The sequence below is a fragment of the Oncorhynchus tshawytscha genome, linkage group LG03 (assembly GCF_018296145.1).
Source record: "Oncorhynchus tshawytscha isolate Ot180627B linkage group LG03, Otsh_v2.0, whole genome shotgun sequence".
NCBI lineage: Eukaryota > Metazoa > Chordata > Actinopteri > Salmoniformes > Salmonidae > Oncorhynchus > Oncorhynchus tshawytscha.
In genome coordinates, this window is record NC_056431.1 from 43,829,173 (window position 1) to 43,845,805 (window position 16,633).

Below are 16,633 nucleotides of genomic sequence, written 5' to 3' on the forward strand. Positions count from 1 at the left end.
TCTGCATGAAGCAGCCAGTCTACATAGAGCAGCCAGAGCTGCCAGTCTGCATGAAGCAGCCAGAGCTGTCAGTCTGCATGGAGCAGTCAGAGCTGTCAGTCTGCATGGAGGAGCCAGAGCTGTCAGTCTACATGAAGCAGCCCGAGCTGCCAGTCTGCATGAAGCAGTCAGTCTACATGGAGCAGCCAGAGCTGTCAGTCCGCATGGAGCAGCCAGAGCTGTCAGTCTACATGAAGCAGCCCGAGCTGCCAGTCTGCATGAAGCAGCCAGTCTACATGGAGCAGCCAGAGCTGTCAGTCTGCATGAAGCAGCCAGAGCTGTCAGTCTGCATGGAGCAGCCAGTCTGCATGGAGCAGCCAGTCTGCACGGAGCTGTCAGTCTGCACGGAGCTGTCAGTCTGCACGGAGCTGTCAGTCTGTAAGGAGCTGCCAGTCTGCAAGGAGCTGCCAGTCTGCAAGGAGCTGCCAGTCAGCACGGAGCCGCCAGAGCGGTCAGTCTGTAAGAAGCCGCCAGAGCTGTCAGCCTATATGGAGCAGCTAGTGCCGCCAGTCTGCCCAGCGCCGCCAGTGCCCCCAGTCTGCCCAGCATCGCCAGTCTGCCCAGCGCCATCAGTCTGCCCAGCATCGCCAGTCTGCCCAGCATCGCCAGTCTGCCCAGCATCGCCAGTCTGCCCAGCATCGCCAGTCTGCCCAGCACCGCCAGTCTGCCCAGCGTCGTCAGTCTGCCCAGCGTCGTCAGTCTGCCCAGCACCGCCAGTCTGCCCAGCGTCGCCAGTCTGCCCAGCGTCGCCAGTCTGCCCGGCGCCGCCAGTCTGCCCGGCGCCGCCCGGTCTGCCCAGCATCGCCAGTCTGCCAGACTCTTCCAGATCTGCCAGTCAGCCAGACTCTTCCAGATCTGCCAGTCAACCAGACTCTTCCAGATCTGCCAGTCAACCAGACTCTTCCAGATCTGCCAGTCAACCAGACTCTTCCAGATCTGCCAGTCAACCAGACTCTTCCAGATCTGCCAGTCAACCAGACTCTTCCAGATCTGCCAGTCAACCAGACTCTTCCAGATCTGCCAGTCAGCCAGGATCTGCCAGTCAGCCAGGATCTGCTGAAACCACCAGCCAGCCAGGAGCTGGTAGATCTATCTACCTGCCTGAGCTTCCTCTCACTCCTGAGCTTCCTCTCACTCCTGAGCTTCCTCTCACTCCTGAGCTTCCTCTCACTCCTGAGCTTTCTCTCACTCCTGAGCTTTCTCTCACTCCTGAGCTTTCTCTCACTCCTGAGCTTTCTCTCACTCCTGAGCTTTTTCTCACTCCCGAGCTTCCCCTCAGTCCCGAGCTGCCTCGGTCCCGAGCTGTCCTTCAGTCCCGATCTGTTCCTCAGTCCAGTGGGGTTCTGGGTGAGGACTACTAGGCCATGGTCGGCGGCGAGGGTGGACTATCCAGGGACGAAGGGAGAGGGGACTAAGACATTAAAGGAGTGGGGTCCACGTCCCGCGCCGGAGCCGCCACCATGGACAGACGCCCACCCGGACCCTCCCTATTGTTTTGAGGTGCGTTCGGGAGTCCGCACCTTAGGGGGGTTCTGTCACGCCCTGGTCAAAGTATTTTGTGTTTATCTTTATGTATTTGGTCAGGCCAGGGTGTGGCATGGGGTTTTTGTAATTGTGGTGTGTTTGTCTTGGGGTTTTGGTGGTGGTATTGGGATTGTAGCTTAGTGGGTTGTCTAGCAAGGTCTATGGCTGTCTGGAGTGGTTCTCAATCAGAGGCAGGTGCTTATCGTTGTCTCTGATTGGGAACCATATTTAGGCAGCCATATTCTTTGAGTTTGTCGTGGGTGATTGTCCTTAGTGTCCTATGTGTACTCGTTGTTAGTTTGCACCAGATAGGCTGTTTCGGTTTCGTTTATTGTTTTTTTTGTAAGTTCGTGTTTCTTTGTTATATTAAACATGGATCGCAATCGACACGCTGCAGTTTGGTCCGACTCTCCTTCATCACCACTAGAAAACCGCTACATTGAAATTATTTTCAGTGATGTATTTTGCTGTTACTTAATGAGATAGTTTATAATTCCTATTAGAAAATATATCCCTTTATAACAACAAAAACCTTAGTTTGTTTCTTTGTTTTATTTAATCTATTTCCAAATACTTTCTGTCATTCTGAAGGCACTAAGGTCTTATATGCTTATGTTGTTGCAACCTGGTCTCAGAGCATTTTGTGTTATTATATACGTACATTCGAGACAATCCCAAAAAGGTCTTATATAGTGATGTTGTTGCAATCTGCTCTCAGAGCATTTTGTATTATTCTGTACATAAATCCGAGACACTCCATTTAGTATGATATGTTACGGTTCGTATGTTTACATAAGACAGATGATTATAAGGCGAAGCTCTAGCAACCCAAATGTCGCAAGTTAGAATATCATCACGGACAACTTTTGCATTTAGCTAATTAGCAACTAGGGGAAAGTTGCGAGTTCGAATCACATCACAGACAATTTTAGCTAAATAGCAACTTTAAAACTACTTACTATTTTTAACTACTGAGCATGTTAACTAACCCAAACCCTAAACTTAACCCTTCACCTAACCCTAACCTTAACCCTTTTAACTAACCCTAACCTCAACCCTTTAACCTAACTCCTAAACTTAACCCTAACGCCTAAAACCTAGCCTAGTTAAAATATCATAATATATCACACGTTTGCAAATTCATAACATATCATACGTTGTGTAAAATCGTTACATAATGTATGTTTTTCAAATTCGTAACTTATAACGCATTTTGTAAATTCGTAACATATAATTAGTTTTGCAAATTCGTAACATATAATACGAATTGTAATTCGTAACATGTCATACAGAATGGGATATGGACATCCAGAGATGAATACATACCATAAGAAATGTAACATATCAAACTACACTGAACAAAAATATAAAACGCTACATGCAACAATTAATTTTTTTTTACTGAGTTACAGTTCATTTAAGGAAATCAGTCAATTTAAATAAATTCAGTAGGCCCTAATCTATGGATTTCACATAACTGGGAATACAGATATGCATCTGTTGGTCACATAACTTTTTTTAAAGGTAGGAGCGTGGATCAGAAAACCAGTCAGTATTTAGTGTGACCACCATTTGCCCCATGCAGCTGGACACATCTCCTTCGCATAGAGTTGATCAGGTTGTTGTAGTAGCCTATGGAATGTTGTACTACTCCTCTTCAATGGCTGTATGAAGTTGCTAGATATTAGCGGGAACTGGAGCACACTGTCGTACACGTCAATCCAGAGCATCCTACACATGCTCAATGGGTGTCATGTCTTGTGAGAATACAGGCCATGGAAGAACTGGGGCATTTTCAGCTTCCAGGAATTTGTACATATCCGTGTGACAGGGGGCTGTGCATTATCATGCTGAAACAGAAGGTGATGACGGCGGATGAATGGCACGACAATGGGCCTCAGGATCTCATCATGGTATCTCTGTGCATTCAAATTGCCATTGATAAAATGCAATTGTCTTCATTGTCCTTAGCTTATGCCTGCCCATACCATAACCCCACTGCCACCATGGGGCACTCTGTTAACAATGTTGACATCTGCCTGGTACATGTGAGCATTTTCCTACTGAAGTCGGTTGAGATGTCAAACTGCAATCAGGACAAGACCCTGGTGAGGACGACGAGCATGCAGATGAGCTTCCCTGAGACCGTTTCTGACAGTTTGTGCAGAGATTATTTGGTTGTGCAAACTCACAGTTTCATCAGCTGTCCAGGTGTCTGGTCTCATATGATCCCGCAGGTGAAGAAGCCGAATGTGGAGGTCCTGAGCTGGCGTGGTTACACGTGGTCTGCGGTTGTGAGACCAGTTGTACTGACAAATTCTCTAAAACGACGTTGGAGGCGGCTTATGGTATAGAAATGAACATTCAATTCTCTGGCAACAGCTCCGGTGGACATTCCTGCAGTCAGCATGCTCGCTCCTAACTTGAGACAACTGTAGCATTGTGTTAAGTGACAAAACTGCACATTTTAGAGTGGCATTTTTCTTGTCCCCAGCACAATGCACATGTGCAATGATCATGCTGTTTAATCAGCTTCTTGATATGCCACACCTGTCAGGTGGATGCATTATCTTGACGAAGGAGAAATGCTCACTAACGGGGATGTAAACAAATTTGTGCACAGAATTTGAGGGAAATATGCTTTATGTGCCTCTGGGAAATTTCTGGTATCTTTAATTTCAGCTCATGAAATAAGGGACCAACACTTTACATGTTGCATTTTTTTGTACAGGTTCTCAGATTTACGTACAGAATAATACGAAATTATGTGAGACCAGGTTGGTCCTTGGCCATGAAAGACCAACAAGCTCAAGGCAGAGATGCAGGCAGGGGGTTTCAAAATTGTTTCCACTTTCTTGCGGATGGGAACTCCTCCTTCCTTCCCAGGTCTCTAACACTGGCACAACTTTTTAGAAAACACACATAGAGAGGGTGATGTCTCCATCTGCCACATTTGACACCTGGATCAATTGAGGGCTATCTAAATAGGTTATGGTTCATACTCTGGTAGTTACATAAATGAATTGCTACAACAGTTGCATTTCTTTACTGAAAGTAGCCTATGGGATATAGTTGTCAGGCTACTGCTTCTATCACTTTCAACTTATCCGATAGCCAATTTTGCCACTAGTGCGTAAAAGTCACTTTACACACTAGGACGCAAATGACACCACTATGAGCTTTTGAGGTTAACTATCAAAGAATGAAAGAAGTGAAGTGATATTGACATTGACATGTCTGTAAACAGGCCAGGGTATAAACTGTAATCTTCTTCCAAGACATGTTGTAGTCTGCCAGTTGACATGTGTTGATTAATAAACTATCAGGAGCATTTTAGTTCCATGGAAACACGTTATCAACATCATAATTGTTTGTTATAATAAAAAAGTATTTAATTTATATTTAGGAAAAAAGGTAAATGCTTCCCCAGCGACATTAACTTTGTGTTGAGACTTGATTTGCTCTCATTAGCTACTCCTCTTGAAGTTATCAAACAGCTATGCGCCAGGAGATCTCCAGAGATAGCAATGTTACATTGTCACATCGGGTTGTGCTACAAATCCTTAATTACAAAAAGAGGATCAGATGACTACAGCATCCAATACCAGGGTCTCCAGGCGGCATGGGGGTCTTTGATCAAGAAAATCCAATTATTTGTGTATATACATTTCCCACATAGTGATTACTTCATTAATTGTCCCGCCTTTATCTCCTCCCTTCCCATCCCCCCTAATAATCAGCTCTTTTATCCAGACCAACAAACACACCATAGGAGCTTTGTGGATTCAAAGGATTTGCTTTCCCCTCTCATAGAGCCGCTATTCTTTGATGATTGGGCAGCGGCAAACTTCAAAGTAATAAATCTTATTTCTGACTGGCTGGCGGCCCACCAAAGTCCTTATCAAATTCTAAGAAGTGATCCCTCACTCTCCAGATAGTCCAAGGATATCTCGAGGAGAGGAAGTATTGAGAGTGAAGACTTTACCACGTCAAGACATTTTTCTACGCTTTTACATTTATCTCAATTAGTTTTGATATTGTGATCTGTTTTTAACCAAAAAGAAAGAGGACGTTTACCATGGCAGCAGTGGCTGTACTGCGGAATGAAACACTCCAGGCTTTTCTTCAGGTTTGTTAAAAACTTTTGGCTCTCGTTGTGGTGTTATTTGTCCTTCTCAAAATATTACTGTATGTATACAGTAGTTTAAAACTAAACATTTAGTCCGCGCGTATTGTTAGTTATTACGCGTGGCGCATAATGCGATTTTTAACCTGGTTCATCTATAAAAACGTATTGTATAATAACGGAAATGTGGCTGTTTGATTTACTGTATGTGGCGAATAATAACGGATTCAATGATTATGTTGCAACTATATGTTTGTATTGTAGTCATTTTGCTGGAGTGAGAGTGCATTAAAACTAATATTAGGCAAATCAATGTCGTTTTAATTGACGGAGTGCCCATTTCTTTTCAATACAGTTACAGCTCTAGTTTAGAGCCACGTCAACACATAATTAATCATGATTTGTTTTACTTATATGCAGGACCGCACTCCTAACTCTTCTCCTGAAAACTGTAAGCACTCTCCACTGGCGCTCTTAGCTGCCACTTGTAACCGGATTGGACACCACCACGGATCAAGTCCGGCGGATTTCCTCCAGGTTCCTTATGACACTACTTTAGGCTCGCCGTCGCGAATTTTTCATCCTTGGAGTAACGAGGGGAATCCTCAAAGCACACTCTCTAGCAATTCTACTTTTGGACTATCATCTAAATCCCAGCTCCACATTCAAAGTTCATTTACTTCCCACCACGAGCTCCCTCTCACCCCTCCAGCGGACCCTTCATATCCTTATGACTTTTCTCCAGTGAATATGTTACCGTGCTCAATGCAGTCGTTACAGTCCTCTTGCCCACCCACCTACGTCCCTGCTGTATCTTACGCAGCGCCAACTGCAATGCCAGGTTTCGTTACGGGACATTCTGGCCTTGTGCACCAGCAACAGAGGCAGTTGTCCCCTAGCCCAGGGGAGGATATTCCGTGGTGGAGTCTCCAACAGGGAAATCACGTCAGTCATCACCACTCAATCACCACTCAATCCCTTGGCCACCACCGTTTCCAACTGCAGAGGGGCTTGGTGATGGGGCATACTGACTTCGCGCAGTATCAGACTCAAATCGCTGCCCTCCTTCACACAAAGTCCCCCCTCGCAACAGCCCGAAGATGTCGGAGATGCAGGTGTCCAAACTGTCAGTCCTCCACCTCAAACGATGAGCCCGGCAAGAAAAAGCAACACATCTGTCACATACCAGGGTGCGGGAAAGTTTATGGCAAAACTTCCCATCTCAAAGCGCACTTGAGGTGGCACTCGGGAGAGCGTCCATTCGTTTGTAACTGGCTTTTCTGTGGCAAGAGTTTCACCAGGTCGGATGAGCTGCAGAGACACCTGAGGACTCATACTGGGGAGAAGCGCTTTGTTTGTCCAGACTGTTGCAAGAGGTTCATGAGGAGTGACCATTTGGCAAAACATGTCAAAACTCACCAAAACAAAAAAAACAAGTGTCATGAGAAGACGTTTGATCATCACGTGAAAAGGGAAGATATGAGGAACGTGTAGTAGCCTACGTTAGAGTCAATTTGATATCATAATCAAGATAGTGCAATATAAGTCCTTTACTTAGTTGAAGTACAAACTGACATTTCCATTATTTTTGGTTACTTAGTTTTTTCTTACCTACTGAAAAACTATTTCTCTAACATTGCAGGTCTGTTTAGGATGATTTTTGTTGTTGTATATATGACATCTGTCTCAAAAGTTATCATGGGATCCTGGATAACTTACTTTAATACCCCAATGGGCTAGTATTCAATGTCTATAAACCATATCAAGAAAGACAAGTTTCAACTTGTGTTTGGATCATTGTCTTCGGTGGAAGATTTCACTTTCTTGTAAATAATATTTAATAGCTTTTGTTGAATGAAAGTGTCCGTTTTCGCTCCATGTGGGGTGTTTTAGCATGCTCTTGAAAAGATATGCTATTGTTGATATGACCCAAATACTGTGTGAGAATAAAAAAAATATACAAATGTCCCATATCAGAATTAGTCTCATTTAATTTTTCCTAACATATTACCTGAACAAAAATATATATATCCTACAACTTCCACGCTGTTTCAATATGTGTTGTGTTGTGGTCACACTATACAGTTACCTGTGTGAGGACTTGCACTTTGATCAACCTGTTTACCATCGTCCGGACCATTCACCCATTGCTGCTGCTTAGACTGAGAATGTATGTTAATAACAGGACAAGTTGTGTGCCATAATTGTAACTGAGAAGTTGGCCAAACCGATGATAAAATAGTGAATCGTGGAATTTTACCTTCGACATCCACTAGTAACACGACATTCATCATTTGAAGGAATATAAAATGGTCCACTTCAGGTAACATGGAAAACCACACGAATGAAATGTGGAAGATTCATTTAGGCAAATATGGTTTTCAAACTCTAGAAAAAATGAAGTTGCACCTGCCTAAGGATTTGATCCTGACCTTGATCAGTGATGTTAGCACATAGATCTTGTAAAACCATAGGTTCTCTTAAGTTATTATTTGTGATAATGAAACTGGTCATTAACATCACATACAGCAGTGTGCATTAGCCTACATGATCATGTCAGCACTAATCAGAATCAGCTAGAATCATACTATCTCCGCAGATAAGGTGTCCAACTACAACTAAAATGAAAAGTTAGTGTATGTATGTTCAATTGTTATGACATAATAAACATAATTGTATTCAACGACATAGATGGTTTTCAGAACATACCAGCTAGCTAGCTTGTTCTTGTGACTGTTATGTCAAGAAAAAAATGCTTTAAAAAAGTCACCTAAAGTTTTGCATTTTCTGTGACCCTCCAGATGAACAGAATAATTATTGCCCAAGACCAGTGCTTTTCCTGAGACCCAGTAGGAATTTATATCCACCAGTTGTTCCCAACGCAGTATATGAGAAATACTGTGTGAAATAACCAGTCAGTATATAGTCCATAAATTATTGGGCTACAATAAAGATGATATTGAAATGGTACCATTTTACAGTGAAAAAAGTTGATCTGAAGAGGAATTTTATATTTCAAGTGGAGGTGTTATGAGCACCATATTGTTCTTTAAGGTTTTTCATCTGCTGTAGATTTCTTTAGAGAAATACATTTAGTTCACTTGGAAGTCTCACACATATTTCAGTTCAAAATCGAAACTAAAGTAAGGCATTGATTAGACTGTAGGTACTGTATCACCAAACAATCATAAATATTGTCGCAAAAAAAAAAGCCATTGCAGGGCTCCTCTGAGAACAGTGAAGCACAGCTCCAAGCCCATAAACCTTGACATATCAGGGGGAAAAACTCTCAGAGCCATGACGGACCAAGCCCGGAGTACCTGTCATATGTACTCCGGGCTTGAGGCCCTACTGAAACCAATGCAGTGACCAGGTTTTGGGATCAGTTGAAACGGCCGGCCTTTTCAGCTGCAGAGCATGTTTGAAATAATATGCAGTCTAAATAAGTTTCCACTTAAATCATCCTTGTAAACATCGAAATGTTGGACACATGAATGCAAATGGGTATTCTTGAGCCACAGGCATATTGAGGTTTTTCAACTTGGCCTATGCCTGAGATCCAGTGACCCAGTGTTTGATTGACTTGAGGGACCTTAACACTCAGTACTTGAGACAATTCATATCTAAACACTTAATGAGATTGAGTGCTTCATCCAGCTTCCCCACGGGACATCTCCACATTCCACGGACAAACAATAGTCATCTACAGTACAGTCATCACACAAAAGACGGGAGGGAAGAGGAGGCGGGGTATTGTAAAACCAAATACATTGGTGGTGATCATTGAAAGGAGTCTTCACCATTTGAACTTTTAAGTCTTGATCCCAATTTCATTATCCTATTATGAAGCGAAGACTTCTAAGGACGCGTTGAACACATCCATGAAGGCTCCTAATGGCAGACAAAGGCTTTGTTGGCCACTGATTGGCTTTAAACGTCCAAGATAGCCATGATTATAATAACTGTGGAATTATAGAGAGGGGGGGGGGGGCATGCACGCACTGTAAAAATAAAGATCTAGTTGTTTCAACTAAATGTTATTAAGTAACTGGTTTTCGTCTGGGTTTCTGTGTAAGCACTTTGTGACACCTGCTGATGTTAAAGGGTCTTTCTAAATTCATTTGATTTGACATCCTTTTTTTGTTTACTGAACCTTTTGGTCAAAGTGTTACCTGAACGTAACATTTTTAGTTGGCCCAAACTTAGCTCCAACGTGAGAATACACAGGCAAAATTTCAGTCGACTTAAAAGGATGTTTGCACAAATGGCTCGTGTTCATTCAACTACAAATTATTATTTGGCCTAAAAACAAGGTTGTGGAACTAGATACGTACACACAGTGCTTTTGACATACATTATTTTTAAACTTACATATTAACATACATGATTACATTGTGCTTGTTTATTTACACAGTAATTCATATTCAGCATGTCCTCACCTGGGATTTGAACTCACAGCCTCTTGGTTCACAACATTCCAGTCTTCCTGCTAGAGTAGGTTTGTGGGTGTTTTTTGTTTTTACTGTATGGCTGTAAATACAAAGCCTACTCACTCCAGTAAGTTTAGTTGTATTGTTAGAATAGACTATTAGAGTGTCTGGTTATCCAGAGTTATTAACTTCCAATACTTAAGATGATTGTTTGTACAATTATAACACATCCTTAGATTTGATCAAATAGTTAATCATATTGTTTTGATGTTCTGTATCTCTTGACTTCACCTGACATATAGAGGTATACATTTACATCAGTGCAGTTGCTTGTAAAATGTAATTTGGGGAGTGCTAATCTAGGCCTTATTGCAGAGAGATTCAACTCTACGATCCGATGAGATCCTGGAGAATGCTGGTTTTCTGTTCTACCTGATAATGAATTGCACACACTTGGTGTCCCCGCTTTAAATCAGTCCCTGATTAGAGGGGAACAATGAACATATGCAGTGGAACTGGCTTGGAGGTCTAGAGTTGAGTTTGAGGGCCCTATTGGTTTGGTAAAGAGGCTGGTAATCTTGTTTTGTTAAGGGGTCTTGGGGATCTGACCATGGGCATCATATCAGCTGGAGGTGGAATGGATCAGTTGTGCCAGACCCCTGGTGAAAGGATGGGAAGTAGGAAGTACTGGTCTCCATAACACCCTAAAAAAATGTTCTTCACCTTATGTGAACTATACATGTGTTGTGATATCCTGGTAGTAGTAGTAGTAGCTTTGGTCTTGGTGGGAAAGCTCAGAGTGTGGTGGAGACTGGTGGAGTCTCCTCATGATGGTGACGCGATATACCTCCTGAGGGCCTGTAAAACAGAGAGATGATGTGAGGTGGGGTGCAGGAACCAGGAAGACATGAGTGACAGGTAGATGTCGATGTATATAAGCAGTGATTGGTTAGGAGGAGGAGTTAGGTGTGGTACTTGCTTCTGAACTTGAGCTATATTGAACTTATGACTGATTAATTAGGACAGCAGCAGAATCCGGAAGAGGACAAGTTCTGTACCACAGGGACCCACCACGAGTCTACTATGACAGGAAGCTGAGCCAAGGCTGAGGTTGAAATAAGTGACAAGACACAACACTTAACTTCCAACTGTTTTAACAAGTGGCTATGAACATGTACACATGACCTGTTAGCTCGTTTTCAGGAATCACCACCACACCACAGCAGTTAGCCTGTATTACTGTGTAATGTATTGGAAGGGATTTAAACACATAAGGCTTCATTTTCAGGGTTACACCGTGACCACCTGGATCTCTGTCATAACCCAACAGAGGGACTGACTGTAAAGCCATGGGGGCATTGGAAAGATAGAGCCTACTTTCTCCCTTATCTCTAATTAGCACGTTATTGAACAAGTTATCTTGATAACTGTTGACTTATCATTGATTAGGCTGTGCTTGCAAAGATTAAATGTAGTCCATATTGAAGTGTAATGTAGCAATGTCTTATACTGTACAAAACGCCAAGAATAGAAAAGCCACGTGAGGTTTACTTAATACCACTTATTTAATCATCTCAAATCTAGCCCAGCCATTTACCAATATCAAAAATGCTGAAACTCTTCAATAATCCATAGTATCCCCCAAGTTCAATATTGCACATTGGATATCAACGCTGAAGGTGGATGAGTGAATTACTAATAGGCCATGTGCAATACACTGGTACAATATAATGGTGTATTAGACCAATCCATTTACGAAACAACATTTCAATGACAGTGTCTTCAGTCGTGGTACTTTTTAGTTCTAACACATGGATGGCACCACAAAGCCTTATTTATTCCCCTAAGGATCTTCTTTCAATCTTTACTCCCTTATCCAATTGCTTTTTACTCAATAAAGAAATAAAGGTTTCTTTTTCATTGTTTGATCATAATTCCTCAGATTTCAACTGGCTTTTTTGAGTCATTTACATTTTTATACGAAAATTAAAGGATATAAGAAAATTAAAGGATTGTGTTTTTGCATATTTTAATTGGCTTTTAAGGAAAGAGGGTGCAGGGTATTTAACCGTGCAAAATTCTTAAATTGGATTCTAACTTTGACTTATTCTAGTAGGATAGAAAAAAAAATGTATGATAGAGAGAGAATTTCATGCCATTTTGATGAAAAGGGATCTAAAAAAAGTCAGTACGTGACATTGTCTCACATCAAAACATATCAATTGCATGGTACATACAGTGTCTTCAGAAAGTATTCATACCCCTTGACTTATTAAAAATTTTGTTGTTGAAGCCTGAATTCAAAATGGATTTACATAGCTTTATCTCACCCATCTGCACACAATACCCCATAATGACAAAGTGAAAATATGTAAAAATGTTTGCTAATTTATTGAAAAAGAAATACAGAAATATCTCATTTACACAAGTATTCACACCCCTGAGTCAATACATGTTAGAATCACCTTTGGCAGCGATTACAGCTGTGAGTCTTTCTGGGTAAGTCTCTAAGAGCTTTGCATTCCTGGATTGTACAATATTTGCACACTACTATTTTTACAATTCTTCAAGCTCTGTCAAGTTGGTTGTTGATCATTGCAAGATAGCCATTTTCAAGTCTAGCAATAGACTTTCAAGCCGATTTAAGACAAAACTGTAACTAGGCCACTCAGGAACATTCAAAGTCATTGTAAGCAACTCCAGTGTACATTTAGCCTTGGGTCTCAGGTTATTGTCCTGCTGAAATGTGAATTTGTCTCTCAGTGTCTGATGGAAAACAGACTGAACCAGGTTTTCTTCTAGGATTTTTCCTGTCCTTAGCTCTATTCTGTTGATTTTTATCAACAAAAAAGCTCCCTAGTCCTTTCCAATGACAAGCATGCCATAACATGATGCAGCCACCAAAATATAAAGAGTGGTACTCAGTGATGTGTTGTGTTGGATTTGGCCCAATCATTTTTCACAGTTTTACTTTAGTGACTTGTTCCAAACAGGATGCATGTTATGAAATATTTTTATTCTGTACCGACTTATTTCTTTTCACTCTGTCATTTAGCTTAGTATTGTTGAGTAACTAAAATGTTGTTGACCCATCCTCAGTTTTCTCCTATTACAGTAATTAAACTCTGGAACAGTTTTAAAGTCACCATTGGCCTCATAGTGAAATCCCTGAGCGATTTCCTTCCTCTCTGGCAACTGAGTTAGGAAGGACACCTGTATCTTTGTAGTGACTGGGTATATTGATACACCATCCAAAGTGTAATTAATGACTTCATCATGCATAAAGGGATATTCAATGCTTCATTTTGTTTTTACCCATCTGCCAATAGGTGGCCTTCTTTGTGAGACATTGGAAAACCTCCCTGGTCTTTGTGGTTGAGTCTGTCTTTGAAATTCACTGCTCGACTGGTGGACATTACAGATAATTATTGTATCTGTGGAGTACAGAGGTGAAGTAGTCATTCAAAAATAATGTTAAACAGGATTATTGCACACAGAGGGAGTCAATGCAACTTATTATGTGACTTATTAAACACATTTTTACTCCTGAACGTATCTAGACTTGACATTAAAAAAAAGGCTTTGAATACTTATTTTAATTCATAACTTTTACATTATGAGGTATTGTGTGTAGGCCAGTGACACAACATCTCAAATGAATCTATTTTAAATTCAGGCTGTAACAGCAAAATGTGCACAAAGTCAAGGGGTGAATACTTTATGAAGGCACTGTATATCAATAAAAGTATATAACCTAGAATAACCTTTTTTCCCCAGATGGATGAATTGGTTTTATTCTTCACAAAGACCTACACATTCAGAGTCTATGAATAAGACATAACCTTGAGAATCACGGTTATATCAAAACAACATATTTTGTGACACTGGTTTGAAAAGTTGTGTAAATGCTTGGATGTACCATTATGCCAATATCAGCGTGTACATCCAAATTGTTTATGGCTTCTTCTCTAGCCAAAGGATGCCACATTAGCAGAGCGAAGACATGAATGATTGCTGTGGCAAAGACGTTGATGCAGATGACTGTTGTGACACCATTGACACCCTCTGACAGCTAAGGGGAATCCTCTGACAGCTGCTCCTTCAGAGGAAGAAGGAAGAGAGAGAAGGATCCTACTTCCACATTCAGAAACAGTGAAGCACTCAAGTAAAGATGGCAGCAGTGTCATAGGGCCACTGGCTCTGTGACTGGGCTAGAGGTGAAAAGTGCATCATCAATTATAAACCAGGGGATAGATGACCATGATAGTACGAGGTTCAAGTAGGGAAAATAATTCAAAATGTGTCTTGCATCTCATCACAAACAAGGCACAGCATCACATAAGCCTTAGCCAGATGGGTTAACACAAACCTGCTACTTTTAGCTTGAGTGACCATACCGAGTCAGGACGTCTCAACTGAAAGACAGCACACTTTACAGGGAAGTGTCCCTATCACTAACCAAGAGCATTGGGGTCTCCTTCAGAGAAAAGAGTGTCCCCTAGGCCCTCTGACACTTCCAGAACCATCTGGTCTTTCATCCAGGTAATAGTAGATCTATCAACCCAGGCTAGGGCAATTCTGCTTTGCAGATGAAAGACATCATGGTCGTTTGACTGTATGACCATGGGGGCTCTAACCTGATGTCCAAATGTCTCCACTGCTTCAACTGTTTTTTCACTGAAATGGAACATACATTTTTGTTATCAACATTGAACCTTTTCTCTAATAGGCCTAGTCTAGCTTTTGATGAGTGACGACATCATCAATAATGGAGACTCATTTATGAACGGTACTGCCTAGATGTGTTTTTAATGATCACATTCCCCTTAAATAGTTTACTATAGTGTTTCCCTTGGCATTCTGTGGCCAATCTCTCCGTGGTTATCATAGTTTCAAGGTGGTTTCAACACTAGGGTTTGAGGTTTATCTGGTTTCAATGGTAGGAGGAAGCGCCATCTCCTGGAGACTGTTGTTAATAAGATCTATGCAACGCGATAAAGAGGACTGCATCCTTCACTTTCCTTTGGATGTCAATGAAGATCTGACGTCTGATTTTTAACGACTGCCACTTGATTAATTATGAGAAATGTATCAAAACAGATTAATCACAAACATGATACATTGGGATATTCAGGATCACATTGGCAGCATGTTGCCTATCACAATGACTTGAAAATTAGCCCAAATAGAGTTTGCCATAACAGGTCTGACAGCGTCAACTGGAAACCGTTGGAGGAGCTGTCCAGGTGCTGAAAACACCATAGAAGCACAGCCAAGGTCCGCTGAGGTCACATGGGCTCAAGTGGGCTAAAAGGCGCTGCGTGGTCTGACGTCTGCATTGGCCGTGGAGCATTTTACGTTGCTAGGCTTCTGCAGAAGTCAGGGCATTCATACTTCTTGCGCTTCGCGGAGCAGCGCAGAGCTGTCCAGAAGGAAGTTGTCAAGGAAGTGTGTTTTGTATTTATACGGGACCTCCCGCCCCCACCTACGGTCAACCAACCATGTCATTGTGGAGCTATATGGCGCTATAAGGAGCAAAAATGCGCGAGGTCCACGCCAATGTGTAATGGACCTCAATTTGGCCTCTGCATGCCTCCTGTCAAATAACTTGCATACATGGAGGGACCAGAACATCTGGTAACAATGTGGACACAGTGGATGGATAAGAGACACATTTTAATAACATGTGTAGCACTGGAGGCTGCTGAGGGGAGGACAGCTCATACTAATGTCCTGAACAGAGGGAATAGAATGACACATGGTTTCTTTGATACCATGAGCCCATCCTCCCCAATTAAGGTGCCACCAACCTCCTGTGATGTGTAGACACATGTCTGAAAATCTGAGCACAATCAGAATATGGCCTAGATCAGGACATAAGACACATATTAGAACCAGGTATAAACGAGACTTCATTTTGAATGGCTTTACTTATTGACCTTACAGCCAAACATAATACTTTGACCTTACATATTGATTATGCAAGATACTAGATGAAGATTAAAATTCCATGTGCCCAGTATTTATATGAATGATAGTTTATGATGATGAATTTATATTTTAATTGATTGAAGGATTAAACCTGTAGTCTATAGCCTAGTCTATGAATAGCTTGTTCCTTCGAATCTTATTCTTGCGCACTGGGCCTATTCTTGTTCCGTTCCATTGCACCCATGCAGCTTTGGTATGTAGCAAATCTGATAAATGTGATGGTTTATTATTAGATTCGTGAAGTATTTGCGGAGTGGCCCATTTCAATTCTGTGGAGTTCTGGGAAGAATCATTGATGAATCATTGATGATTCATTACTGCCACCTTGTGGATTTTGTTTTCACCTTTATGCACTGACTTTGAATTTCACTGTTTCTTTACCAAAAAACGTAAGATAAATGTTGCGTTGTCATCTTAAAATTCGGACGAAAATAAGACATTATAACTTTGGCCAAAATAGCCTACTTGTCTATAAATATCGTTATTGATAATACATTTATTGTAGCCTTCATCGAAAAACAGA

General features: G+C 41.6%; 1 protein-coding gene across 1 annotated transcript; it reads left to right on the plus strand.

Moving 5' to 3' along the window:
* The first annotated feature begins 5,299 nt into the window (after positions 1 to 5,299).
* On the plus strand, positions 5,300 to 7,660 carry sp5a (Sp5 transcription factor a). Its single transcript, XM_024413663.2, has 2 exons — positions 5,300 to 5,692; positions 6,110 to 7,660. Exons 1-2 carry the CDS (start codon positions 5,642 to 5,644, stop codon positions 7,181 to 7,183), a joined length of 1,125 nt encoding a protein of 374 aa, XP_024269431.1. The 5' UTR covers positions 5,300 to 5,641; the 3' UTR covers positions 7,184 to 7,660.
* The last annotated feature ends 8,973 nt before the right edge of the window (positions 7,661 to 16,633 follow it).

Excerpts from the sequence above, each read along its gene's own strand:
- sp5a (XM_024413663.2), top strand. The coding sequence starts at position 5,642 with ATGGCAGCAGTGGCTGTACTGCGGAATGAAACACTCCAGGCTTTTCTT. Across the intron at positions 5,693-6,109 it reads CACTCCAGGCTTTTCTTCAG|GACCGCACTCCTAACTCTTC; the intron begins GTTTGTTAAAAA and ends ACTTATATGCAG.